Raw genomic sequence first — 27,197 nt, forward strand, 5'->3', positions numbered from 1 at the left:
TTTCGTAAGTTCATTAAATAACAAAACACCTTGATCATTACACAAGTCTCTTATAGACTGAATACCTTTAAGGTACCAATGTCTTATAATAAAACTACTATTTTGGAATTGATGGTTGAACCAATGGGTTCAGATAAGATTATTTCATTTATTGCAGTGTCACCCTCAAGAGTTTCAGCCTCAACATTTTTGGGTTTTGGTGTCATAATATCATTGAATATATCAATATGTTTGCCTGATATTGCACCACCTGATGCATATAAATTTTCATAAAAGTTTCTTTGTTCAAAAAAATAACCTTACCATCTCATATTACTTTTCCTTTGTCATTGATGATACTATTGATAAGCCTACTGGTATAATTTCTGTTTTCGAGATGACAGAAATAGTTGGTTGGTTTTTCTCCTTTCTTGTACCACTGAATTCAATTTCTTATTTGTATACGTCTTATTTCATCTTCTTTTAATTTTTCAAATTCTAATTTACATTTGGATAGTGCAGAAAGTTTAGTTTGACATATAGTTTGGAAGTTTTGACTGATTTCTTTTTAAGTTTTGAGTCCTCAGTATCACCTAGTTCATCCTATAGTTACAGAATTCTAATTTTGTTTCAAAAAGCATGTCCTTGACCATATTTACATATTCTTGATTATATAGTAATGATGTATTTAGTTTCCAGAATCCACCACTCGTTTTTTTCTTAAGTTCACTGGAAAAGGACAAGGTAATTGCCAAATGATCAGACTTATAACCTGGAAGTATTGAACAGTCACTTGTCAAGTTTGCTAAATCTTGTGAAACTAAAAAGAAATTGAGTCTAGACTCTTGTTTCGGGGTTTTTTCCACCATGTGTACTTTTTTACATCATAATTTCTTTCCCTCCAAATGTCTATCACATCATACTTTTCTACGATACCTATCAATACCTTTCTTGCTTTTGGACAATTAATGTTTTTTATAATTTTCTAAGTCAATGGAAGGATTAAGAACTAGGTTCCAGTCTCCATAAATTACAAGAGATTCATTTTCAAATCCATCAATATTGTGAAATAAGGCATGATATAATTCAGGTTCATCTTGATTAGGACCATATATATTAGTCGGTCTGATTCTCATTCCTTCTATAGTCACAGATTCGTGAAGGTCCCAGGGTAGAATAGGCCTTCAGCAACCTATGCTTGCCATAAAAGGCGACTATGCTTGTAGTAAAAGGCGACTAACGGGATCGGGTGGTCAGGCTGGCTGACTTGGTTGACACATGTCATTGGTTCCCAATTGTGCAGATCGATGCTCATGTTGTTGGTCACTGCATTGTCTGGTCCATTGTCAATCTTGAATTTGTGGATATTTACTTCCAAATTATTTTTAAATAGGATAGCAACTCCTCTTGCATTTGATTTCTCATAGTAATATCATCCTCTTTGGCTATATGAATATCTTTCAGGCATATAATTGAAAACTTTCTTTAAAGCCAAAGGTTCATTATATCTTTTCGCTTTCTCTTTTCTGCCAGGCCTCTACAGTTGGCTGAAGCTATTCTTATCTTATCACCCATATCACACCATATTGATCCATAATGTGTACACTGGTATCATATATCTCAACTGCCTACTTACATGGATGTGTTTATATTTTTTAGTGAAAACAAGATAATAACAGACATTTGAAAACATAAAATCTAAAGAAAAAGTGCTACCACAAGTCAAATCTATTCTTTACTAAATAATAAACTATAAGAAAAAGACCCCTGTGTAGGTAACACCTGGTATGTCTTCTGCTGAGAAACACATACAAAAGTGAAATGTACAAGAGGTTTAATTTCATCGATCATGCTCACCAACATGGCGGTTGATGGCTTTTACTGTGTCAAGGTAGCTCTGATACATGTTGAGGTTTTTTGCTTAGCAGACAGCTGGGTGTCCAGAATTGATTGCTGATCTTGATTTAGGGTGTCTGCATCTGCTTTTCCTCTCTGACTTTTTCTTGGATTGGCCATGATATTTCAGATATGGATGGATTCGCTCGGGAGATGTTATGTGCGACATGACGTCATGAGCGCCGCCGGATGTTGCTTCTTGCAATAGTTAATTAACATGTAAGTGTACAGACATTTCACTAATGATGACTCAATTATGGCCAACCTCTGTATATTGGTTACCAGTAGAATGACACTTGAGCACTGCCATGATCAGCTATTAGCTAAAGGACTAAGGACAGATGATTCAAAATTAATTAAAACATTTCATTTTCAAAAGCTATACTACTCATCCTCTGACTTTGAAATGTCTTGTACATGTGCAGAAACGGATTCCCTTCAATTTCAACTGTAGGACAAATGTGGCTGAAGGCATCATTTGGCAACCATATTGGATTGAAGTTTTTAGTATTCTTTTTCATCAGTTTGCAAAGTACTTAGCTCCAGAAATGTACTCCACCTGAACCACCAGCTCAAAAGTTTCCCAAACTTTCATGCTACATTTTCAGGAACTTCTCTGCAAATATAGTGCAAAAAGTACCAAGATGTATTCTCAATGGTGGTCCTACTTCTGGGACGAAGTTCTCTTAAAAAAATTATCAAAGACTTCTTTATAGTACTTTCCAAAAGAAACTTTTCAGGTGAAAACTGAAATGACAAAATAGAAAACCTTTCTGTCATGTTGAGCAGTATACATGAATTCGCCAGTGGTCAGATAGAAATCACCAAGACGCCAGCCCCAGTGTCTGACTGAATATTTCACAATGTTTTTGTGTGAAGTTATTATTTGTGGCATGTGACACTTGTTTGCTGTTTAGAAATCTTATGTTTGTTATCACTAATAATACTAATAATTTCAATGTCAATCAAAACAAATGTTAAATCTGAAATGTTTGTTCAACTTTATTCTGTGGCTCCTGTGAATTTTCAGTGGGTCAGACAGACTGAAACTTACAGTACTCAATTTCCTGTTACTTTGAAACACCATCGTGAACACTGGTTGAGGGTGTGTGGCTGATAACTGAAGTCCTGGCGATCCTAGAAAACTAGGGACAGTGGAGCAATTCCTGTATAACAATGCTACCATAGAAATACTCTTACTTTAATGCAACCTTTACTCTCAACATTATTAATAAACTGAAAATTCAAACAATACTTTGTAAGACACCCCACCCATCAACATGTTGGTTAGAAAAATTATCGTGATTTTTATGATTGTAAAATATGAGTGCACTCCCCACCAAAAGTTTGTGCACAAATTTAGTGATCCCCTTGCATGTCATGCACCAAATCAATGTCCCTTCCCCCAACCCTCTTCTCATAAGTTTTAATCATGATTTTAAAGATTATAAAACATTTTCAGGCACATAATTGCTAACCCCCTACCTCCATTGAACAAAATTGGTGACTCCCCTTAAAATTCTCATCATCAAATCCCCAGCCATAAATTATGAGCAGTACCTAACAAGGAAACTCAGGGGTTTGTGGAGTCAGGTGTTATTGGATTTAAAATGCTTAGATCAATGGTCATACTACTGATAACTGAAGCAGAATTAGTTGATAGTTAACAATTTACTGAGTGCCACCTGGAATATAGACTACAAAAATAAAACATTCAGAAACAGCTTGAGCGTGTTTATGACAGACGGGCTCATATTCAGATAAAAGTATCACACATTAGTACCTGAGAGGAGCCAGGTGTTGCAAATCAATATAGCAACTGAAATCTAGTACAGTTTTAATGATACTTCAAGCGCATGTCTATATGTAAAACTGATTCATTACAACACATATCTGGATCTGCCCGTAGGCCAATATTCATGTCTGCAACAGATGTTGGTTTTTTCGAAATTTCATCTCATGCTAACATGGTGAAAACTGGTGTGACAAATGATAGCTTTGGTACATGGACCAGTGAAAAGGAAGGACTGTAAGGAGTGTTGAGTGTAATTTGAACATACAACAGTGACACGCATGACCTTGAAAAGAATCAGGATGTAAACTGCACTTAAAGAAGTCAAAAATAATCCATGAATCCTCTTCTTAACAAATGGTACAATTATTAATCTGCCCATTAAGTACATGTACCCACTAATCCCAGATAAACCCCACTTATCATACTGATAATGTCTTAAGTGTAAAAGAGCTACTTCATTTAGAATCATGTCAAGACTTTGCAGTAGTTGTACTGGATTAATATATAGCTGTTTACATGAAAATATTTGAAACATATATCTTTTGAAATGTAATTCAATTACACAAAAGAGTACAAGGAGATAGTATGTGAAAAGGAAGACAATAGCCCATGGACGAAAAAAAGAAGCATGTCAATGAGTTTCAAGCCACTTTGGAGCAGTGTGAAATTGTTTCCAAATTTTACTTGTCTGTCATTCTAGCTATGCCTGAAAGTTACTAGCCCACAAAATAGTTCACTAGCGAGAAATATGAATGTGGACATCGGTATCAGGATTTACTTGCCAGCAAGATGAAAATTTAATCTTGCATGATTTAAAAGTGTATTATAACTTAACAAGTCAGACAGTGATATACAGTCGATCCCCGTTTATCCGGAGGTTTTGGTTTCAATCGAAAATCATCTAGATACCGAGACGTCTGGTTAACTGGATCAAACAAGCAAACTGTGAAAATTATGTGAAAGCAAAACATTTTCATGTACGTATATCAATAAATCAACAGTCAATAGTAATAACAGTGAATAATCATGACATATAGGTGTACCAATAATACAAGGAAGGCAGAATGCAGGTTACCATTTGTCAGGTTGTCTCGGATGTAATCATGTAGTCTGTGGAGCTTCAAATGGTACGTTAGATGAAAAACCTAAATCGATGACAAAAAGTTTCTATTTTGCCAATTGCATATTCTTTTTTTAATTGTACATACCCTAAAAACATATGACATCGCATAGAAATTATGCTGTCTGCAGAAAGTAAACTTCCGGATGGGATCACATGACTTAGATCATGTGTGAGGCTATTTTTAATTTGCATTGCGACAGATATCAGGGGTCGATTTATAAGTGTTATATACAGTACAGTTACAGTGTAGTTTACCTTTATCCTACTTAACATGTGTTTTCGTTACTGATGAGATGTTCTCACATGCACCAAATCCAAATGAGTGACATGCGTCACTAGTGTTTTGATGGTTAATTAATCAATTCACAGCAAATGCCTTCCAATAGATTAAGAATGAAATCACATAGTCATGCGGTAAACGGTATTGACATGACACATACACATGCACATTGCACAGATCTCTCCATTCAGATAACTGGATCATTTTTCAATGGATATCTATGGGAATGGTTTGAAAATTTGTCATGCTGGTCCGGAAGCGTGGGGTCCGGTTAAGCGAGTACAACGTAAGTTTCGTTTCACATAAAAATCGTCCGGAAGGCGGAGTTTCCGGATATGTGGGGTCCGACTGTATTTACAAAATTACCACTAGCCTGTCGGGTCACTGATTGGAAATTTATTGGCTCAGTTGGATTTTTACTAGCCACGGGTAGAAGGCCAATGGCTACTTAACACACTGCTTTTGAAGAGTATTTCAGCTATAACACAACAGGAGCAGTTTGCTTTTGAAGAGTATTTCAGCTATAACACAACAGGAGCAGTTTGCTTTTGAAGAGTATTTCAGCTATAACACAACAGGAGCAGTTTGCTTTTGAAGAGTATTTCAGCTATAACACAACAGGAGCAGTTTGCTTTTGAAGAGTATTTCAGCTATAACACAACAGGAGCAGTTTGCTGACCACATTGAAGATGTGTTCCCACAGTGTGATGCCAATTCCTGGTGTTCCTCACCATGATATTCTTGGAATAGTGCTAAAAGTGGTGTAAAACCATACTCACTCTTTATTTGAAATAACTGCCGGCCTCAAGGTCCAGTGTCGGTTGTTACAGTATCGGGCCGGTAGTTTTACTGATTTGACTTTAACAAAATGGGCCTGCAGACTTTTTCATTCAGGGCCTGTAGATTTTAAAGCCTGCAGACTGTAGCTGGCACTGATGGCCAGCTAACAAATTAAAGTACAGCAAACACTGCACTAACTCACTCACTCAATAATATTACAGCAAGTGAGCCTGATGTTGAAGGAAAACCTGACATAAAGCCTTTACTACTCTGGAGCTGACAAATATGGATACATAATGTCTAGGAATTCCTGCCACAATCTTGGGTATCTGTTGAGTCTAAGGGACTTAACACTGAACAGAAAATTGTGGTGCCCAAGAGTAATTGACTGAGTTTAGTTTTTCGCTGTACTCAGCAATATGCTGCTATATGGCGACGGTCTGTTAATAATTAAGTCTAGACCAGACAATCCAGTGATCAACGTCATTAGCATTGATATGCATGTCTGGGAACCAATGGTGTGTCACCCAAGCCAGCAAGCCTGACCACCTGATCCCGTTAGTTGCATCTTACTGTGGTGTCTTAGATAAATGGACACCCATACTCATATATTTTCAAGCAATTGTTTCTCATCCTTGTTGGTAATTAGCATTTTCTAGTACATAGATATAAATGCTTCTTAATAGACGTAAATTTTTAACAATTATTATATTGCCAAATAGTTGGCAGCCGTTTTAAAATGCTCAACATGGAAGTCACATGACTACTACAGTAAACTGCGGACAGTGGCTACGGCTATAATAGCCAATGTATATAAAGGCATTGCTTAACCTATGTTAACGCTGTGGTAGAGTTTGGGTGCCTTGATGAATTATCATACACAATTACTCGATTTAGTTGAGCACTACTGGGTTTCAAGTGATTCTTATGCATTTTTTTAGTACTCCTTAGTTTGCAATTAATTAAGTAAATGTGATTTTTATTGAGTAAAATACACAAATACTGGTCTTATCTGGAGTCCTGTAGATCGACAAAACATGTAACTGAAGGGGAGAGAAGCCACAAGGAATGACTCCTATTAATCTCAGAAGTTGTTATCCGTAGATTTCACTCTCTTTATGCTCTTCAAAATTTTAAATATCTAAATAGGGTATTATGACACATAACCAATATCAAAACTGCTGTTTAATATTTATTTCTTTTCAGTTCCATTGTTGTGTAATGCTAAGTTGAGCAATATTTATATCCACATGACTGTCACTTGTGTTGAGTGAGTGAGCAATATCACGCTAGGTGACACCAGAAATGGGCCTCACACTTTACGCACGTGGCTACCCCACCATATTGAAGCCATTGAATAATGCAGTTAACCAAGACATCATTGATACGATGACACTCATCAACTAAGTCAGCCTCCCATTAACCACTCTTATGACAAGCATGACTTGCTGTGAACACCCATTCTAGCATGGATCTTCACAGGTAGAGGACATAAAAATGCAAAAAAACAGCAATGGTAGCAAAAAACATAACTCTTGTACCATCTACAGGGATAGAAATAATTCTTGAATTGCCAATGTACCCCGGGACAGTGGCACTAGTAAAATCACTTGCCCTGATAATTTTTCAACTATACTAGCCAATTTTCTTGATGATTATTTAAATAAACAACATAATTATCAATGGAAAGTCCACTGGACACCGGTACAGCATGATATACAAATTAGCTTGCCCCAAAAAAACCCCACTAGACTGGGATGTCGGGCAATGGGTTATTTCCACCCTTGGTCTCCTGCACTGTACACAAAAAATGGCAAGACATTGTTCCACTGTTATTTGCCCACAACATGAGTCATGTACATTACCATATTAATATAATAATTCTGATTATTACCACCACCAGTTCATGATCTTAGGGTGACACACAGAGATGTTTTAGCTTATATCTGCAGCATGCTTAATACTTGAAATACTGCCTCTACAATATAGCTGCTTTACTGTTTTTGACAGTTATTTGTAGATGGACGGGAGACAAATACATGGGTACAAAATACCCTCATTTGAATGGTTGTGTGATGAAGTATTATCAGGGATACCAGGCTTTTCAAGAGAAGACTTGACATGATGTTATATGTTATCACTTTAGATTTAAAAGCTAATTACAAGCCATTAAGCATTGAATGGTCTGTCCCTAACACTACAGACAGCACAAAGTCTAATATTAGGTTTTATAGACTTAAATAAATAAATACAGCAAAGAGGATTTGGGTGATCCAAGCAGAGGCACAGTACGTCTGGTTGGCTAAGCTCATCATCAGCTCAAGGTTTCATAGCCTTTACAAACAGCCCAATCAGTGAATAGGACGTCTCCCAGTAACCGCTGCCTTGTCAAACCAGCCAAGTACTGACTTTTCTTAGAATATGCAGCCTTCTGCATTACTCCAAGTGTCAGACATCAGGAGGACAAAGCAAAGACACAAAGGTCAATGAGGTCCCTGGTGGTAGTTTTTCTGGGATGCAAGTGCCACACGTATTTTCATGTATCTTGAGTATTATTGTCCTCTTCTGTATCAGGATTACATAAGCAATTCTTATTACACATTCACTAAAACACAAACATAATGAAAGCGGTCTCAATAGTCATTGTGCATTTTATCTGTCAGTTGAAACGTGCTGTTAAAATGTATGCACAATTCACGAGATATTTGTAAACCTAGGACTTCCCAGTGCAGTACATGGGAGTCAGTGAGGTGTATTATATGTGATTCGTGTTTATTCTGAAACTCTACCACGGTACCTCTAAACTTCACCAATCTAATTACTAATACGTCATACTGAAATATAAATCGCAACTTACCCGCAATGATAATAACAACCAATATAATGATCACAATTTGTCGCATTTTCTTGATAGGTAATTTCATTTGCCGGCTCTTCAGCGCAATCATCTTGTATCTCAACACATCGTCACATATTTCATTTGGACCAAGACTCGACAGTCATGCAGATCCAAATGCAGCTGTTCGACGAAATTCTTATCAACACATACTAGCATCCAGTAGATTGGGAACACCTGCAAGTCAAGTTGACCTTACAATTACTTCCGGGTTACAACTCGGGGAGGATATTGAATATTTTGGACCAATCGCTTGGGAGTAAATCTTTTGGCCCGACAACAAACGTTTGAGCGCCAGTTTTGACAACACACGACGAAAACACGATAGGTAAAGAAGCCCGAACGTCTTTATCACTGTTTTTAAATATTTGTCATTCATAGTTACTCTGAGTTACACATCGCTGCCTCCACATTTGTTTCAGAAACATTTGCTTTTGTTAAAACTCCGAGACACAGAAATATCTAACTCCGGTTTTACTCAGCTGTAGATGTTTTGGTCCTGGGTATGGGCACTTTATCAGATGACTTTGAAATTAGAGTCCCCCAAATTAGACTAATGACTTATTATCAGTGTTATTATCTAGCACCCAGCGATAAGGGTTCCTCTCGTTCCCCCATGCCAAATGATATTTCTAAATTGCTAATTATAATTAACAAAACTTTACACAACAATTATCTTATTAATCTTTACGGCCCCATCTTTACAACAGTACCCTAAAAAATAACAAAGCACTGAGATTAAGTACAATCTACAAGGCTGAAACACTTAATATTACCTCTGTTAATCTATGAAAGAAAGAATAGTGGGGAATGGAAGGAACTCTTTCCCACCCAGCAAATGTTTTGCGGTAAACATTTCACCGACAGTTTCTTATCCAAGGTATTTCAGCTAGCTAAATCTATATCCAAGGATCCGAGGGTAAAGGTTTGGGGATAATCATCCAGTTTCCCCCAACCCAGATAATATTTATAAATTAATATATACTAAAATTAGCAACAGAGCTTAACACAACAATTACAAGAGAACTCACAAAAATGACCACAATTCCAAAATTTAAGTTAGGGTTAGGTTTAGGTTTGTGGGAATGAATGAATCTCTTTCCAAATATGTGTATGTAGAGCTATCATGTTCCTCACCCATGCTAAAATTGAAGCACAGGTCCTTTTTCTTTCCTATTGGAAAGGTGTTTGCTGAATCATTGGCTTAGTTTTCCCTTCATCTTCAAGGTGTGAGCAAATGTTTCAACTTTCAACTCTTTGAGTGCCTACTTGAAACATGACAAAGTGTACTGAAAGAACAGACCTCTCAATAGTTTGCCTAAACAAATGAGATGCACTCTTCAGCAAGTATTCATAGTGCTCACAGCAATGGCTTCAGATCTGTCCATTTTTGGTCAATGACATTTGTGTACAACGAGATAATTACTTTGAACACAAATAATGGTCCTTTCATGAGCAATACTATGATACACCTGTGAGTATTTATAATGCAGGGAGCTGTGAAGGTCCGGGGTAAAATAGGCCTTCAGCAACCCATGCGTGCCATGAAAGGCGACTATGCTTGTCATAAAAGCGGGGATCAGGTGGTCAGACTCGCTGACTTGGTTGACACATGTCATCAGTTCCCAATTGCATGGATCGATGCTCATGTTGTTGATCACTGCATTGTCTGATCCAGACTAGATTATTTACAGACCGCTGCCATATAGCTGGAATATTACTGAGAGTGGTGTAAAACTAGACTCACTCACTCATAATGTATGAGCTGTGATTTGCTGTACACATATTGGTACGAATATTGATCTTTTACTGTTTTTTAATGGTTGATTAATTCACTGTTTTCAGACATGGCTGAAGATCAAGACGCAATGGAAGTGGACCAGAGTGTTCCACCAACTCCTAGTGCTTCTCGTGTCTTCAATCCTGATGGTATGCAGCTTTGAGAAATATGAAATGTGTCACAAATATTTTCCTTCTCCATAATAGTAACCATGGTAACAGCCTGTTATAAGTCTGTAGATGTCTGTAGAATTTATCTAGCTCAGTGTCTGCAGTGTACATGTACTCCCTCTCCACTCACCTCCTCTCCACTCTCGCTCCCTTTCCACTGTCTACTCCCTCTGCACTCACCTTCACTCCATTCTCTGCTCCCTCTCCGCTCCCCTCCTCTCCACTCTCGCTCCCTTTCCACTGTCTACTCCCTCTGCACTCACCTTCACTCCACTCTCTGCTCCCTCTCCGCTCATTTCCGCTCCCCTCCTCTCCACTCTCGCTCCCTTTCCACTGTCTACTCCCTCTCCACTTACCTTCACTCCACTCTCTGCTCCCTCTCCGCTCATTTCCGCTCCCCTTCACTCCACTCTCACTCCCTTTCCACTGTCTGTCCCCTCTCCACTTACCTTCACTCCACTCTCGCTCCCTTTCCACTGTCTGTCCCCTCTCCACTTACCTTCACTCCACTCTCTGCTCCCTTTCCGCTCATTTCCGCTCCCCTTCACTCCACTCTCACTCCCTTTCCACTGTCTACCCCCTCTCCACTTACCTTCACTCCACTCTCTGCTCCCTCTCCGCTCATTTCCGCTCCCCTTCACTCCACTCTCACTCCCTTTCCACTGTCTACTCCCTCTCCACTCTCACTCCCTTTCCACTGTCTGTCCCCTCTCCACTCTCGCTTGATCAAATGGTAGTAGAATGTCTAGGATTTACACCTTTCAATTACTCATCAAACTGTTTTGAGCAAAATTATGATTTTTGCTTAAATTTGTTGTAAGGGTGCATGTAAGCAGTTGTCTAGTGTGATGGAATTCATTTTGGCACATCAGAAAACATTGTGGCTTCAATTCCCATTTCATTAACATGTTTGTATCCCTTCAGCGTGTAATGGATATATTTATATTTTTTAAGATTTCCCTTTGGAATTATTCCAGAAAAACATCAAGCTGGACTTAAAGCAACTGTCAGATGATTTGTGCTTTCAAATATGTTGGGGCCAGAAAGATATGTCATCTTTTGATGACTCTTGTTTGGAGATTGGGTGGTAACCAAAGTGCGACCATAATCTGTTGAGGCTTTTTTCCCCCAGTCATGGTGATGTTATGATAGAACTTGAATACTGTTGGAAGATATCAAACCTAAGTCATAGAATTTGAGCATCAACAAGCAGGTGGATGTCATCCATGCAAAGTCAAAGCGGCATTTGGATTGAATGCTGGATTCATCCCTGTTTGTTTGATTGGTTTATTAGCAACAGTGGTGTTGAGGTAGTTTCATGGTTAACGTGTTTGCTTGTCATCCTAAATACCCAGGTTCGATTTCCCATATTGATACAATGTGTTCAACCCACGTCTACTATCCCATGCTTGAATATTGCTGAAAGTGATCTATAGCCCCACCAACTTCCTGAATCAGGGTGGTGAGGTAGCCTTGTGGTTTAAGCGTTTACTTGCCATGCTGAAGACCCAGGTTCGATTCCCCATATTGATACAATGTGTGAAGTCTATGTCTGGTTTCCCATGCCATTATATAGCTTTCATATTGATGAAAGCAAAGATAACCACCCTCTCTGCTTGAGGCCTGGTGGCAGCCTAGTGCTAACAGTGTTTGCTTATCACGTCGAAGACCGTTTTTCTTGTTGCCCCCTCGGGTACAATATGTACTACCTCCGCCGTGATACTGATGGATTATTGCTAGAAATAGAATTATCTTTTGACTTCATTAACTCAGTACACTGTTTTCTTCAGATTTTGCTCCTATCGAGATTCCGAATGCACCGGAGTCTGTAGCGACCTATGACATAAATGGCCCTCGTCTGATGATCACCCACATTGTGAATGAAAATTTCAAGTCCTATGCTGGAGTGCAAACATTGGGGCCTTTCCACAAGGTAAGAGTTAGGCTGAACTTGTAAACTTTACTATTTCTTTAAGCTGTTGATTCTTTGTCAAAAAAGAGCCATTAAGGTTGACCATTGTTTAAAGCATTCTCTTGATATGTCGAATACACGGATTCAATTCCCCACGAGCACAATGTGTGAAGCCCATTTCTGGTATCTGGTGATATTGCTTGATTATTGGCCAAAGTGGCATAAAACCATACTCACTCACTTATTTTTCAGAAGAGGTCATCATGCATTTGTTCTGCTGCTGAAAGTGTGTAATGACATGACAAGGAGTCAGCATGATGAGTCTAAGTAGGGTATTCATGCTAAACTGACGTATGCAGGGATTTACCTTCAGTCCTGTATTTGAGGCTCCGTGGGACTCAGGGTTCAGAGTTCCTGGACTACAAAATCAGTGTTCACGAATAGTGTCTGACCCTCTGACAAATCCGATAGATTTGCCAACAGTCAGACAGAAGTCCCCAACCTGCTGGCCCCAGTGTCTGACTGAATATATCACAATAACTTTGTCTGAAGTCGTTATTTGTGGCATGGCACACATGTTCACTGTTTATCAATTTATGTTTATAATGTTTGTCATTATATAATGTTCATAATTTCAATGCCAATAATGAGAAATGTTAAATCTGAAATGTGTGTTTAATTTTGTTCTGTGGGTCCTGTGAATTTTCAGTGGGTCAGACAGACATCTGAAACTTACAGGACCCAATGTCCTGTTACTATGAAACACCATTTGTGAACACTACAAAATGGGGTCCCAGTGACTTAAATAAACATTACTACTATGTTATAATACTGTTGCAATTCAGTCACAGTTATTGTGTTGTGCATCAAGATCATCACAGTAATTAAACTGCAAATGATATTACCTGGCTGGTAGCAGACTCTGTGATAACTTACTGTTACTTGATCAACATATTTAAAAAAGAGTATCTGGACATTTTCTGCATTCCCATTTCGTTGCGTCCATTGTCAATTTTATGCGTATAGGACGCAGGAATTTGCATCATGTAAATCCCTGTATGGTATCTCAGCGAGCTAGCACTATTAAAGTATGGGCTAGTACAAGCTACCACTCATGCACACACATGCGGATCATCATGTGAGCAAAATACTCTGAAGAAGTGTTAAACCCCATTTCAACTCACGTCACCTTCTGTTTACAATAAATATATAGACAGCTTGGTTTAATAGTATTGCTGCTTATGTATTTATGTGTATTCATCCTGAATTACAGTAGGCATCATTTCCTATCATCTCTTCTTATTTTGCAGAGTTTCACCTCAATTGTTGGACCTAATGGCAGTGGGAAGTCCAATGTCATAGATTCCATGTTGTTCGTGTTTGGATATCGGGCAAATAAGATCAGATCGAAGAAGATCAGCGTCCTTATCCATAACAGTGAAAACCACAAGGACATCACAACATGTACAGTGGCAGTGCACTTTCAGAGGATTGTAGATACAGGGGTTAGTAGACCTTAGTACTCTTACAGAGGATAATAGACACAGGGGTTAATAGACAGTAGGACGCTTTCAGGGGATAGTAGAAACGGGTTAGTAGACTAGTACGCTTACAGAGGATAGTAGATACAGGGGTTTGTACACAGTAGTACACTTTCAGAAGATAGTAGACACAGGGGTTAATAGACAGTAGTACACTGTCAGAGGATAGTAGACACAGGGTTTACTACACAGTTGTATGCTTTCAGAGGATAGTAGATACAGGGGTTAGTAGACAGTAGTACACTTTCAGAGGATAGTAGATACAGGGGTTAGACGGTAGTACACTTTCAGAGGATAGTAGACACGGGTTAATTAGTGTTAGATTTGGGTGAAATTTTGAGTGGGTCAAAATTGATGAAAATAATGTTTCTGGACCCCCCTCCAATGTTAAATAGATGGGCAGATGTAAAATAGAGGGGGTCCTCACTGAATGTGACGAGTCAAAACACTCCAAAACCCTCTCTTGAGCCAACACTGATTAATAGACAGTAGTACGCTTTCAGAGCATAGTAGATACAGGGCCTAGTAGACTTTAGTACTCTTCCAGAGGATAGTAGACACAAAGGTTAGTAGACAGTAGTATGCCTCTCAGAGGATAGTACCCACGGGTTAGTACACAGTAGTACACTTTCAGTGGATAGTAGATACAGGGGTTAATAGACAGTAGTATTCCTCTCAGAGGATAGTACACATGGGTTAGTACACAGTAGTACACTTTCAGAGGATAGTAGATACAGGGGTTAGTAGACAGTAGTACACCTTCAGAGGATAGTAGATACAGGGGTTAGTACACAGTAGTACACTTTCAGAGGATAGTGGATACAGTGGTTAGTACACAGTAGTACACTTTCAGAGGATAGTAGATACAGGGGTTAGTACACAGTAGTAGGCTTTCAGAGGATAGTAGATACAGGGGCTAGTAAACAGTAGTAGGCTTTCAGAGGATAGTAGATACAGGGGCTAGTAAACAGTAGTAAGCTTTCAGAGGATAGTAAATACAGGGGTTAGTAAACTAGTACACTTACAGAGGATAGTAGACACAGGGGTTAGTAGACAGTGGTATGCTTTCAGAGAATAGAAAGCATGGGTTAGTAGACCCTAGTACACTTACAGAGGATAGTAGATACAGGGGTAGTATACAGTACACTTACATAGTTACAGAGGATAGACACAGAGGTTAGTAGACAGTAATACACGTGCAGAGGATAGTAGACAAAGGGATTAGCAGACAGTAGTACACTTGCAGGGGTTAGTAGAAAGTAGTACTTTCAGGGGATAGTAGATACAGGAGTAAGTAGAAAGTAGGAATAGCAGTACTTTCAGGGGATAGTAGATACAGGGGTTAGTAGAAAGTAGTACAAGTTTAGATGTTAGTAGATGTAAGGGTTGTAGTAGTAAATTGTACTTTATTTGAAGATAGCAGATGGCAAGCTAGTTAATCCCTAAGGAATCACCTTGTCATTGTGAGTGCCCTGTGACATGTTTGAAAAAGAGAAACATTTCCATGCTTTCTGTATCAACTTCTGCTTATTTATTCAAAACTCAAGGGGACATAAATATTCACTCATTATATTCCGTTATTAACAGGAATAGCTTTTATCATGAGTTGACATGTTAGACTGATAAAACCCTTGGAGAACATTATTCATGAATCTGTCTGTCCTTTGGGGAAAAATTCACTTTGAGTTACTTTTCTAGCCAGGAGACGATGAATATACGATTGTCCCAAACTCCAAGTTTGTGGTATCTCGCACAGCATCAAAAGACAACAGTTCCAGCTATTCTGTGGATGGAAAGCGAGCTACGTACAAGGAAGTGGCCAAGTTTCTCAGATCATGTGGAATAGATCTCGACCACAATCGTTTCCTCATTCTACAGGTCTGTTCAATTTTGTCTCTAAGTGCAGACAATAAAGCATTGCCTGGAGAACATCCTCATTTTAGCCACAGTATTAGTTTAAAGTCCCGAAGTTTGGATTCAAACAAGGAAGTAACCATCTGTTATAAGTACAAAGCATCATCACCTTGCCACCCCATTTTTAATGCTGAATTGAGCAAGTTTAATTTAACACCTCACTCAGCAATATTGCAGTCATATGACGGCAGTCTGCAAATAATCAAGTTTGACAATCCAGTGGTCAACTTCTAGGGCATCGTTCTACACAGTTAGAAGTGTGACATGTGTCAACCAAGTCAGCGAGCCTGACCACCCAGTTAAGTTAGTTGTCCTCAACGACAAGCAGTGGTTTCTGAAAGGCAATTCTAACCTGAATCTTCACGGGTCGTGTTGATGCTAACAACTTGTAAATGTAGTGATATCAAAAGCAGTATAACTCTAGTTTATTCCTGAATTTTAAACACAGACAGTTAAATTCAAACACCATTGTCTGAGTTGAATGAACCTTTGTAAATATTTCAAGATATCCAAAGTTCAGCACATCCGCAAAATGATGACAATATAAGGAACACATGAGAATAATATGAGACCCAGCTTTTACCTCAAGATAGCTGTAACTACAGCAGTGTTTGACTGTATTCAAGTTCAAGATTAAGTTTGAAAATCCCCACCATGTTACCCCAATGATTTACTCTGTGTGCAGGGTGAGGTGGAGCAGATAGCTATGATGAAGCCAAAGGCACTCACTGAGCATGAGGACGGGATGCTGGAGTTTCTGGAGGACATCATCGGCAGTAACCGCTTCAAGGAACCCATTGAAGTGTTGTCAAAGAGAGTTGAGGCTCTCGGCGAGATGAGAGCAGAGAAGGTAGGGTTTGAAGTGTTTATGTGATGCTCACTCGTTGAGTAATGAATGCATTAACTAATATGCAATATGTTCACTGAAAAAATATAAAAAATACATAATTTGATATGATTAGATCATGTTGGCATGGGGTAGCCTAATGATTAAAGTGCCTGCTTGTCATTCTGATGACTCCGCTTGGAATCCCCGCAAGGGTACAATGTGTGGAGGTTGTTTCTGGTGTACCCTGCCATCATATTGCTGGAATATTGCTGAAAGTGGCGTGAAGCTGAATTAATTTCTCATGTCGATAGTCTTATTTTGCCATGAAAATGACCAGTAGTCATATTGTTGTTAATTTAAACATATGACAGTGTTGACTGCTGTCCTGTTTGTCTTCAATATATTCTATTAAGTATTTCTTGTTTTTATGAATATGAAGTGCCTGAATCTAAGTGAAAACGCTCACCTTTTGAAACTCCATTGATATTCAGTTCATGCGATCACAAATAATGAGTTGAATTCATGTGGGGATCCAAGACGCTTTATGTGTCCATTTCAGTTGAATCGTGTGAAGGCTGTAGAGAAAGAGAAGGATGACCTGGAGGGTCCTAAGAATGAAGCTGTGGAATTCCTTACCATGGAGAACAGTATCGTGAAGCTGAAGAATAAGCTTTACCAAAAATACATGTAAGTGGAACAACTTCCAGATAGTCAGGTGGCCTGGTTGCCTTAGGTGTTGCAGTTCATGGTGATGCGTTCAGTCATGGTTGTCAGGATTTTGTTTCCAGGTGTGTTAACACCATCCATAGCTTGTGGGTTCATCTTGCGATGGTTTCATCATGTAACAGGGGCGGTTTGGTAGCCCATGGGTTAATGTGTTAGCTCCTCGTGCTGAAGACCCAGGTTCGAATCACCGCATGGTTCAATGTATGAAGCTCATTTCTGGTGTCTTGTGCCATGATATTGCTGGAATATTGCTTGAAATTTTCTAAGAGCTTAAAGATAAACATACTCACTCATGTAACATCATTTGCATCATTTTACTATAATAGACATGACATCATAGATTGGTGCTCATGCTCTTGACCACTGGATTGTCTGATTCGCACTTGTTTATTTACAGACTCACTCCATATAGCTGGACTATTGCTGAGTGACATAAAACTAAACTCACTCTCTCACTCACCTTTCTCTGGAGTTAAGGACTGCTGTCTATGTTTTTCAGAGGAGAATGTGCAGTGAATGAGGAGAAGGCTACCAAAGAATATGACAAGATCAACGACAGTATGAAGGAAGTGAACACCAAACTGGAGGAAATCAATGCTGCCAAAAAGGAGAAAGGGAAGGATCACAAGAAAATATACAAGTAAGATGTGATGGCTTACTGATTAATTTTATTATCCTCCTCCTATTCTCCCCCACAACACCCACACCCACCTCTCTCTCTCTCTCTCTCGGTTCTATCAGTTATGTCTTCTCTCACACCACCCCGTCTTTCTCTTTCTCTTCTCTCCTCCCTCTCTGTACCCCTAAAATTTCCTTCCCTGATGTGCACGTACTACTTGCGTGTTTCAGGGAGTACGAGACCCTGGTAAAGCAGTGTGAGGAGACCAAGAACGAGTTCAAGGAATTTGAGCGACAGGATGTAAAATGTCGTGAGGATCTGAAACACTCTAAGGCCAAGGCCAAGAAGTTAGACAAGACTCTGGACCAGGAAAAGAGAAAGGTTTTATTTCTTTGATGTTTAATACTTCTTTCAGCAATATGTCAGCTATATGTCTGCTATATGTCAGCTATATGTCTGCAGTCAGTAAGTAATTGAGTACAACCAGAAAATCCAATGACTGACATCATGTGTATTGATGAACGAAACGAAACTACAGTGTTATGCATCAGTCAAGTGCATTTCTTATTTACCCTGATGAGAGGTTCCTGAAGATGTATCTCACTACCATGATATGCTGTCAAATTAGGAACCACACTATTGGCATGGTCATACATCTTGAATCATACCAACAAAGTGCAGCTGCATTTCAGGATTATTTCAGTTCCCACAGTTGATATGAATCATCTTTAGTCACCACAAAATGCTCTGTAGAGCTGCCTGCCAGGAACCAGAGATCATGGGTTTGAATTCCAGCTAGCCCCCATCATCTTTCTCACTACCAGATATTCAAGCCCTGGTATTAATAATGGAAAAAGACCACTCTCGTCAACAAAATAATGTACATAATTAGCGCAGGGCTTAAATTCGATAACAATTAGTTATAAACTTCTGAAACTTTCAGTTGTTGAAAACGTTCTGTACACGTTAAAACCTCGAACTGAAGATACACAGGATTTATCTTTGTGCCCTGTCAGAGCATATCTCAAATGAAGGAAAGCATGGAGATGACAGTTTAGCACCTATTCTCAGCCCCTTATCTACTGAGATGCCTACAGAAATATCCCTGACTACGATCTCAGTCAGGATGAGAGCCGTTATACTGTGGGCCTACAAAACATCAGAAGTTGAACCTCCCGAGGTTCAAATCCACACGAAATTGGAGCTCTAGTGTCTGCACTCACTCCACATGGAAAATTATTGACATCATTATAAATGAAACTTTGTCATTGAAACTACTCATTTCAACTTTTCAGTACCATAAATCGACATTTTTGACAACAGTGCACAATTCTGCCCCACAAACGAAATTTCAACCAATCTCAGGGGTGAGCCCCCATGACAAAATATGAGGAATACTTATGTGGGTTGCTGTAGTATTCATGTATGTTTCTGGGGGTAGATTATATTGTTTATAGGTTTGTCTTAACTTGCAATCATGACAATTATTTCGAAAAATGAAAACTTTGTTTTCACAATCTACTGTCATTTAGTTTTGTCACCTGCTTTGCTTATTTTCCAAGATACAACTTGTTTTTATGGACGATTCTGTCAAAATCACTTCTTGTCATAATGGTTATCTATATTTATTGTTCCGTTACAAGTGGTGTCATACAAAATCTTTTTGGTCCTGATTCAAAAACATATTGAACTACAAGTAGGAATTAAATGAAAGTTCATGAAAACAACCAGAATCTGATTGATTCTCAAACCGAGTTTAGACTGTGATGCCAGGATTTAAAAAAATGGCGGTGCTCTATCACGAATATCCGCCAATCTGAGAATAAATGCTATTTATGATTGTTTTCAGTTATTTACAAAATCTAAACTAAACTAGTAAAATATGTATTGAATTGATAGAGAATATGATTCTGGATAACACTACATACAACATAAAAAGTTCACTCTTGGAAGCCAGGTGAATGTCGGTGTAATACTACTTACAGTGTTATTGTCACTTCGACCACAACCTCAATCGCTTTCGAGGAAGAAATCGTTATGTTACAAGTTGTGTCATGCAAAATCCTTTTGGTTACCAATCATTTACTACAACTATTAAGTAGTTTTGATTTTTCAACTCCAGGAAACCAAATGTAAATAGTATCTTCTATCTTGGAAGCGAACCACCAGATTTATTACACAACCCTCACTTCACACTCATAGACAGTATAGTTAGCACAAACTGGAATCTGTGCATGGTGACACCATCACTCTACACCTAGGAGCATTTGACTCCAACCCAACGATTCGACATGTCTTTGTTGACGTCAAGAAAGCAGCAAATTGACGAGATTGTTACACATTTTTTACATAACTAAGTGAAAATCCTTCGTCATGTGACATCACTGAAGTGCTGTGACGAACAATTGCTTTATCGGCTAGGCTACCCAAACGCCCACTATCATTTGGCATCATTATGCTGGGTTAGGTGCAGTAAAACCTGCTCATTCCTGCCAAAACCCTCACAAATATACACTTCATCATTTTTCACTTTCATTTCCAAATGCTGTGAGTAAGTACTTCATAATCCTTGTAAAAAAATATATCACTGTGGCTTTTGATGATGTATGCTTTTTAGAGATGAGAATTTGGCAAAGAATAGGAATCTTTTTCCTGGTTTATCAGAACATTGACTTGAATAGTCATGTGATCTTCTGAGCCATATTCCATTATTTCAGTCAGTTAATGAGAACCGCTATCTTTAATTCTGTTTGTCTTTAGATCGAGGAACTGAAAGCTGTGCCAGAAGAAAGTGAGAAAGCAATTGCTGATCTGAAAAGGAAACTGGAGAAACTAGAAGCGGACAAAGCCAAAGAGGAAGAAAAGGTGAAGGAAGTCATGGAAAGTCTGAAGACGGAGACAAAGGTGAGTAGTAAGGGATCTAAGACAGACAAAGGTGGGTTGTGGAAGGTCTGAAGACAATGATGGGTTGTGGGGGTGTGCAGACAAAGATGGATTGTGGGAGGGCTCTCAAGACAGACAAGTAAGTTATAGGGGTCAGAAGGCAGACAAAGGTGGATTGTGGGTGTCTGAAGACAAATGTGGGTTTCGGGAAGGGGCGCAAGATAGACAGGCTGGTTATTGGGGTCTGAAGGCACCTGTTACAGCAGCTAACACACTTTATGCATTGCGACTGTGGTTTGATAAATATAGATACTGGTCCAGACTCGATCATTGCAGTCCGTTTCCTTATAGGTGGAATATTGCTGAGTGTGCTGTAAAACTATACTCACTCACTCTGATAAATATAGATAAACAGGATACCTCTGTATTTATAATTACATGTTCCAGGGCCTACAAGAGGAGAAAGATGGGAAGGAAGAGAAGCTGTTGGATTTACAAAAGAGTGTCAATGAAACCAAGTCAAAAGTAAGCATCAGCACTGAAGAGTTTGGCCTCCCAGACATCATAGTGCCATGTACATGCTTTCCCAGGTGCAGCTTCCTGCATCAGTACTTCAAGAGCTTGTCCACTAGTCTGCACCAAAGTCTGTTTTTCAGCATTGCCATTTCCTGTTCTACATATTCATACCTCAACAATACAGCATTGTCATGATGACCCTATCTGTGACACTGTGAAGATCAGGGTTAGAACTTAGCCCCGTTTCACAAATCTCTCATATCCTGAGATCTCGTACCTTTTCTCGTAGCATTTGCACAGCCTATACTGCAACACAGGAAGTAGGAATGCTATGAGAAAAGTTACGAGACCTGAGGCTTACAAGAGTTTTGTTAAGGGGCTTCTGGTCTTCAGCAACCCTTGTTAGTCACGAGAAGCCACTAGTATAAGTTATCACATCGTGTCTCGGGAAATACAAGGTTTTTATCAGTCCCAGGTAAGGTTGTATTCCCCGAGTGGGAGGCGGGGGGAACCAAAATAATAATCAACCCTTAAATATTACCATGTACAAAAAATTAAAACATATTTTTGACTGATATATGTACAGTAAAGTTCACTTATAACGTACACACTTACAACGAATTGCCGGTTACAACGAACAAATTCTGAAGTCCCGACTGCTTTCCTATATGTTGTTATGAATTAACTACCGTATACACCGAACACTGATAGTACGAACTATCTGTTACAACGAACAAATTGATGGGGCCTCTGTGCTATTTCACGCGTTAATTGACGTGTTTATAACGAACAGCTGATCCGAATCCACTCACGTGTCATCTCACGTGTCACCAATTAGCTTGTGAAAACAAACAGGCTTCCTCACAGGGGATCAAGGGGATAATAAAATAAACTTACCCGTGAAATGTTATCATTTATTTAATCTTGTGAATCTTGTTGACATTGTCAAGGCATATATAGCGATCTGGGAAGTCTTTCTTTCAAGTCAGCATGGAAGGGCTTGTCACGGAAACGTAAAGCTCTAGATCTCGACACAAAATACCAAATCATCCAAGCTGTAATTTCCGAAAATTCAAGAACATTCCCGAATCGCTTACAACGAACTGAAAACAACAGTCCCTTTGAGTTCGTTATAAACGAATATTACTGTATATATAACAGAAAGATCTGTTGTGTTCATAAGTAGAATATAAACACTGACATTGTGCTAAATGAAAGTAATTTTAGCCCAGTCTGTATAGATCCTCTACACATGGTATAAGTTTGATTGCAAGTGTATATCATCAGCTGTTTTAGATTAAAAAGGCTTATAATACCCACGCTGCACAAGCCAGTTGTATACCAGTGCAGTCTTTTAAATGGAAGTTGTATTAATACAATTTTTGCGTATCTAATATAATAATGCTGAGTATTAGAGACGTGTAATGTGAATGATTTCTCTCTCAGCTTCAAGTAGCGCAGTCTGAGTTGGACCTGTATCTTAGCAACCAGCAGACTGCAACCAACAAGCTGGAGGAGATGCAGAAGAACCTCAGCAAGGCTGAAACCACCATAAAGGAGAGGAAAAGGTACATCTTAGGTTCAAACAGCATCTCAGCTTGGGCTGGGCGTGGGCTAATATGTCAGGGCTGTCATCAGTCTCATTAAAATATTACTGCTCACTGGCACTACAGAAAGGTGTGAGAACATGAGGTAACAGGTCAGGCAATAACAATGTAATAATAATGTACCCTGAAAAGGAAATGATATTTCTTGTTTGGCTGTGATACCCGACTACTGTGTGGAATAAATCACTTGTTTCTATTTCAGTGGAATCTCTGAGCTGGAGAAGACCATTCCTGAAGTTGAAAAACTGCTGGCGAAATGCAAGACGGAACTAGAATCAGCTGTCAGTGTTGAAGCTAAGTCTACTGAAGAGGTATGTGATCTGTGAATCAAAGCATATTGAAGGAGGGTGGACTGCTTTAATCAACATCTTCAGTAACATAATACAGGAGTGACACTTATCCAGGTACATATTTTCAGTGGGCCACTTTGGACTTCTATTTTCACCAATCTCAGGCTATCAGTGCTAGGTGTTTTCTTGTCCCCGATTTTATGATTGTTTGTCTCAACCAACTACCTGTCAACAGAGACAGCGTGTCAACAAAGATAGAAATCTCTGGACGACATTATGTGCATGACTCACTTAATTGCAGTCTAATTTGTCCAGCACTTGTATGTATCAATATAACCCTTACTTCACAAAAGGTGCAAATTAGGCATGAAGTATTGGTTATGAATACATGACACAATTTAGTGGATAACAGAACAACTTACTAAGTTATTAGTCTCTCCGTATAATACGACACAGTGGGGTAGCCTAGAGATTACAGCGTTCGCTTGTCACGTTGAAGGCCAAGATTCGATTCTTCACATGGGTAGAATGTGTGAAGCCCATTTCTGCTGTCCTCTCCCTGTGATATTACTGGAACGTGTCTGTAAAACCTTGCTCGCTTGTTCACCCACTCAGTAACATGGGGTGAGGGTGCTAGACTAGTGGATCGTCATGCTGAAGACCTGTTCATTTCATGGAATATTTGTGGCACTCATTGTGGGCCCACCCTGCATATTATACCTGAATATTTTGTGGCAATAAGTCATTGATTTTCTAGGGATACCGTAGACAAATACACTTACGATTACATTGGAATTGAGATTCAGCGTGTGTAGTATCTTGCTGCCTATGTTGATCTGATAAGTTTGTCTGAAGGTTCGTGTTCTGAGAGGCAAGGTGGAGGATGCCCGCAACTCGATGCAGTCTGCCAAAAGACAGGGCAGGGTAATCGAAGCATTGATGGAGCAGAAAAAGTCTGGCAAGCTGCCAGGGATTCAAGGCAGACTGGTACGGTGGACTACAGTTAACTGAGATGCTTTTGTCAGATGGTAAAATACCAGATAGGAGAATTATCATTGGCTGATCTGAAAATCCAGGTTATAATTGGTCCTAGGCCTACCAGGCAAGTAGCTAATGGGATTTGGTGTTCAGAGCTGTGGACTTGGTTCAGTCATGTTAATGTCTTCCACTGACATAGATTGATGATGATGATGTAATTCATTTAATTGTAAGGTCCTGGCTAGATTATTTCCACACCGCTGTAAGACAAAAACAGGAATACTGAGGAAAGCTGGATACACTAGCAACAAAACATAACAAAAATCTTATCAGCACTTATAAGAAGTTTGGAAGTCCTTATATTGAAAGAAAACCAAGTTCCATGGATAGTCAACTTCAATCAGTATTATGTTCACTGAAGGAAGTTGACTATCAATAGAACTTGGCTTTCCTTCTTATATACAACTTCTAAAATGCCTCTCAAAGAAGTTTTACTTAGTCTATTTTTTTTAGGCATCCATTTTGAAAATATGTCATGTGAACCAAACATCAACAATAACAAAGGTTACAAAGGAAAGTATTAGAATGTTTCACTCAGAAGAACAGCTTTCACATGTTTGTTGTTAAATGCTGCACACTGTAATATACGAGCTGTGTTCAGGTCTGTACATAATCAAGTCAAACTAGTGATCGACAGCATGAGCATTGATCTTTGTTGCTGGGACACAATTACATGTGTCAACCAAGTCAGCGAGCCTGACCACCCAATCCCATTAATTACCTCTTGAGACAAGCATGGGTTACTGAAGACCAGTTCTAACCCGCATCTTCACCGTGTACCAAGTTAATTAGTTGTATGTCTTTTTGTTGTATACATTCACTGTTAAGTTAGCATATTAGCTGTTTGATGTTTTATGTGAACTAGTGCCCCTTGGTATCATTTAATGAAAAGCAGCATTAACACCTTGTTACGGCCAACTCGTAATATCGTGTTTAATGTCTACACAGGGAAACCTAGGAGCTATAGATGAGAAGTATGATATTGCTGTGTCTACTGCCTGTGGAGCCCTGGATCACATAGTGGTGGACACCATCAACACTGCACAGAGGTGTGTTGAGTTCCTCAAGAAGAACAACGTTGGTTCGGCCACCTTCATCGGCCTGGACAAAATGCAGCGATGGGTTGAACACACCAAGAAGAAGATCACAACGTAAGGAATCAGTGACATCATGCTGTACCTGTTGTTTCATAACTATTCCAAGGAACTACACAAAACATACATTGTACAATCATGTGTTCGAAAGTGCATTGCCAACATTTAGCCTTCACCTCCTTACTCCTCTCCTCTCCCCACCTCTGTTTAAAGACTTTATGTGACAAAGAAAATAAAAATTAGAGGATAAACATTCAAGAGGCATAGCCTTGGAATCTGAATAAGTTTTCAAAGACAATAATTTTCGAAAATGTCTTTGTAATAAACATGAATCTGATACTTATTTCAAGACAAAGAAGCTTTGTTTATGTGACATTTATGATTATGTTTTGTTGATGATTAAATTTATCGATAACAGTGCATAAATATGTCCTGTTACTGATTTGTTTCAGACCAGAGAATGTACCCCGGCTGTTTGATCTCATTAAAACAAAGGATGCTTCAATCCTGCCAGCATTTTACTTTGCACTGAGAGACACTCTTGTGGCTAAGGACTTGGATCAGGCTACTCGCATAGCGTACGGGAAGACACGCTACAGAGTTGTGACACTGTCGGGACAGCTCATAGACACATCAGGTACTAGAAACTCTACTACACTGTCCTTGGATAAGGACCTGTGAACATGAAATGACATGAGGTTAACTAGTGAGGGCCATAGGAGACAACTCAAGACAGCTCGGTTCTGTGTCAATGGGTCAAACACGTTCTGTACTGATATTAGATGTACATTGTATTAGCTGTGTACTGATAAACACCATGTTCAGTGCTAATGAATCTGTATCTCGTATATTTTTGTCAAATTCCAGTGCACCATGAAGACTTAGAATTGATCTTCAGCAACCCAGGCATATCATAATAGGCAGTTAATAGGATCGGGTCATCATATCCCAGTTGTGCTGGTTGATGCTCATGCTGTTGATCACTGTATGGTCTTGGCCAAGTCTGATTATTTGCACCCACTGCCATATGACTGGAATATCACTGAATATGGTGTTAAACAACATCCAAACCCAAAGCAAATTCAGGCGTATTATCATCTTGCCCAATGTGCTTGACAAATTACAAGTTGAAGTGAGCAGCCTGATATAAAATGGAGAATTATCTATGTCCATCTTCCTGTATATACAGTTATCAAAGGTGATGCGGATGTTAAGGTCCATTTAATATTCAGAATTGTGTCTTGAGCATGTCAGAAACATGATGTTGAGTTTGAATTCATGTTTGGCCATACTGTGTGTCTTAGTTTGTCCCTTCTCGTTGATTTCACCAGATTTGTAAATGTTTAAAACTTGCCTCACTTTGGTTTTCCCTCCAAGATTAAGCTGACATGCTTTGATTTGACTTTTACGATGATTACACAATGCTATTTACAGTGTGGTGAAATGTGACGTGTAAGTTGCGGTGGCTGAGCGGGTTAGGCGGCTGCCTTTGTGTGCTGGCACTTAGGTGCCTGACTCTGAGGGTGTGG

General features: G+C 39.1%; 2 protein-coding genes across 2 annotated transcripts in view; one reads left to right on the forward strand and one right to left on the reverse strand.

Moving 5' to 3' along the window:
• The window catches only part of LOC137281609 (UDP-glucuronic acid decarboxylase 1-like), a 59,795-nt gene extending 50,839 nt beyond the window's left edge, over positions 1–8,956 (reverse strand). Inside the window, exon 1 of the mRNA XM_067812946.1 lies at positions 8,711–8,956. Within this exon, the coding sequence (XP_067669047.1) occupies positions 8,711–8,801 (91 nt within the window). The 5' untranslated portion in view covers positions 8,802–8,956. The remainder of the gene's footprint in view (positions 1–8,710) is intronic.
• Positions 8,957–9,000: 44 nt separating this feature from the next.
• The window catches only part of LOC137281611 (structural maintenance of chromosomes protein 4-like), a 35,211-nt gene continuing 17,014 nt past the window's right edge, over positions 9,001–27,197 (forward strand). The window contains exons 1-16 of the mRNA XM_067812949.1: positions 9,001–9,077; positions 10,595–10,678; positions 12,490–12,632; positions 13,922–14,116; positions 15,851–16,030; positions 16,752–16,916; positions 17,455–17,582; positions 18,121–18,261; positions 18,471–18,621; positions 21,001–21,144; positions 21,571–21,648; positions 23,086–23,207; positions 23,449–23,557; positions 24,392–24,523; positions 25,523–25,725; positions 26,121–26,305. Coding sequence (XP_067669050.1) covers positions 10,597–10,678; positions 12,490–12,632; positions 13,922–14,116; positions 15,851–16,030; positions 16,752–16,916; positions 17,455–17,582; positions 18,121–18,261; positions 18,471–18,621; positions 21,001–21,144; positions 21,571–21,648; positions 23,086–23,207; positions 23,449–23,557; positions 24,392–24,523; positions 25,523–25,725; positions 26,121–26,305 — 2,158 coding nt within the window. The 5' untranslated portion in view covers positions 9,001–9,077; positions 10,595–10,596. The remainder of the gene's footprint in view (positions 9,078–10,594; positions 10,679–12,489; positions 12,633–13,921; positions 14,117–15,850; positions 16,031–16,751; positions 16,917–17,454; positions 17,583–18,120; positions 18,262–18,470; positions 18,622–21,000; positions 21,145–21,570; positions 21,649–23,085; positions 23,208–23,448; positions 23,558–24,391; positions 24,524–25,522; positions 25,726–26,120; positions 26,306–27,197) is intronic.

This window comes from Haliotis asinina, chromosome 4 (genome assembly GCF_037392515.1).
Source record: "Haliotis asinina isolate JCU_RB_2024 chromosome 4, JCU_Hal_asi_v2, whole genome shotgun sequence".
Taxonomy (NCBI): domain Eukaryota; kingdom Metazoa; phylum Mollusca; class Gastropoda; order Lepetellida; family Haliotidae; genus Haliotis; species Haliotis asinina.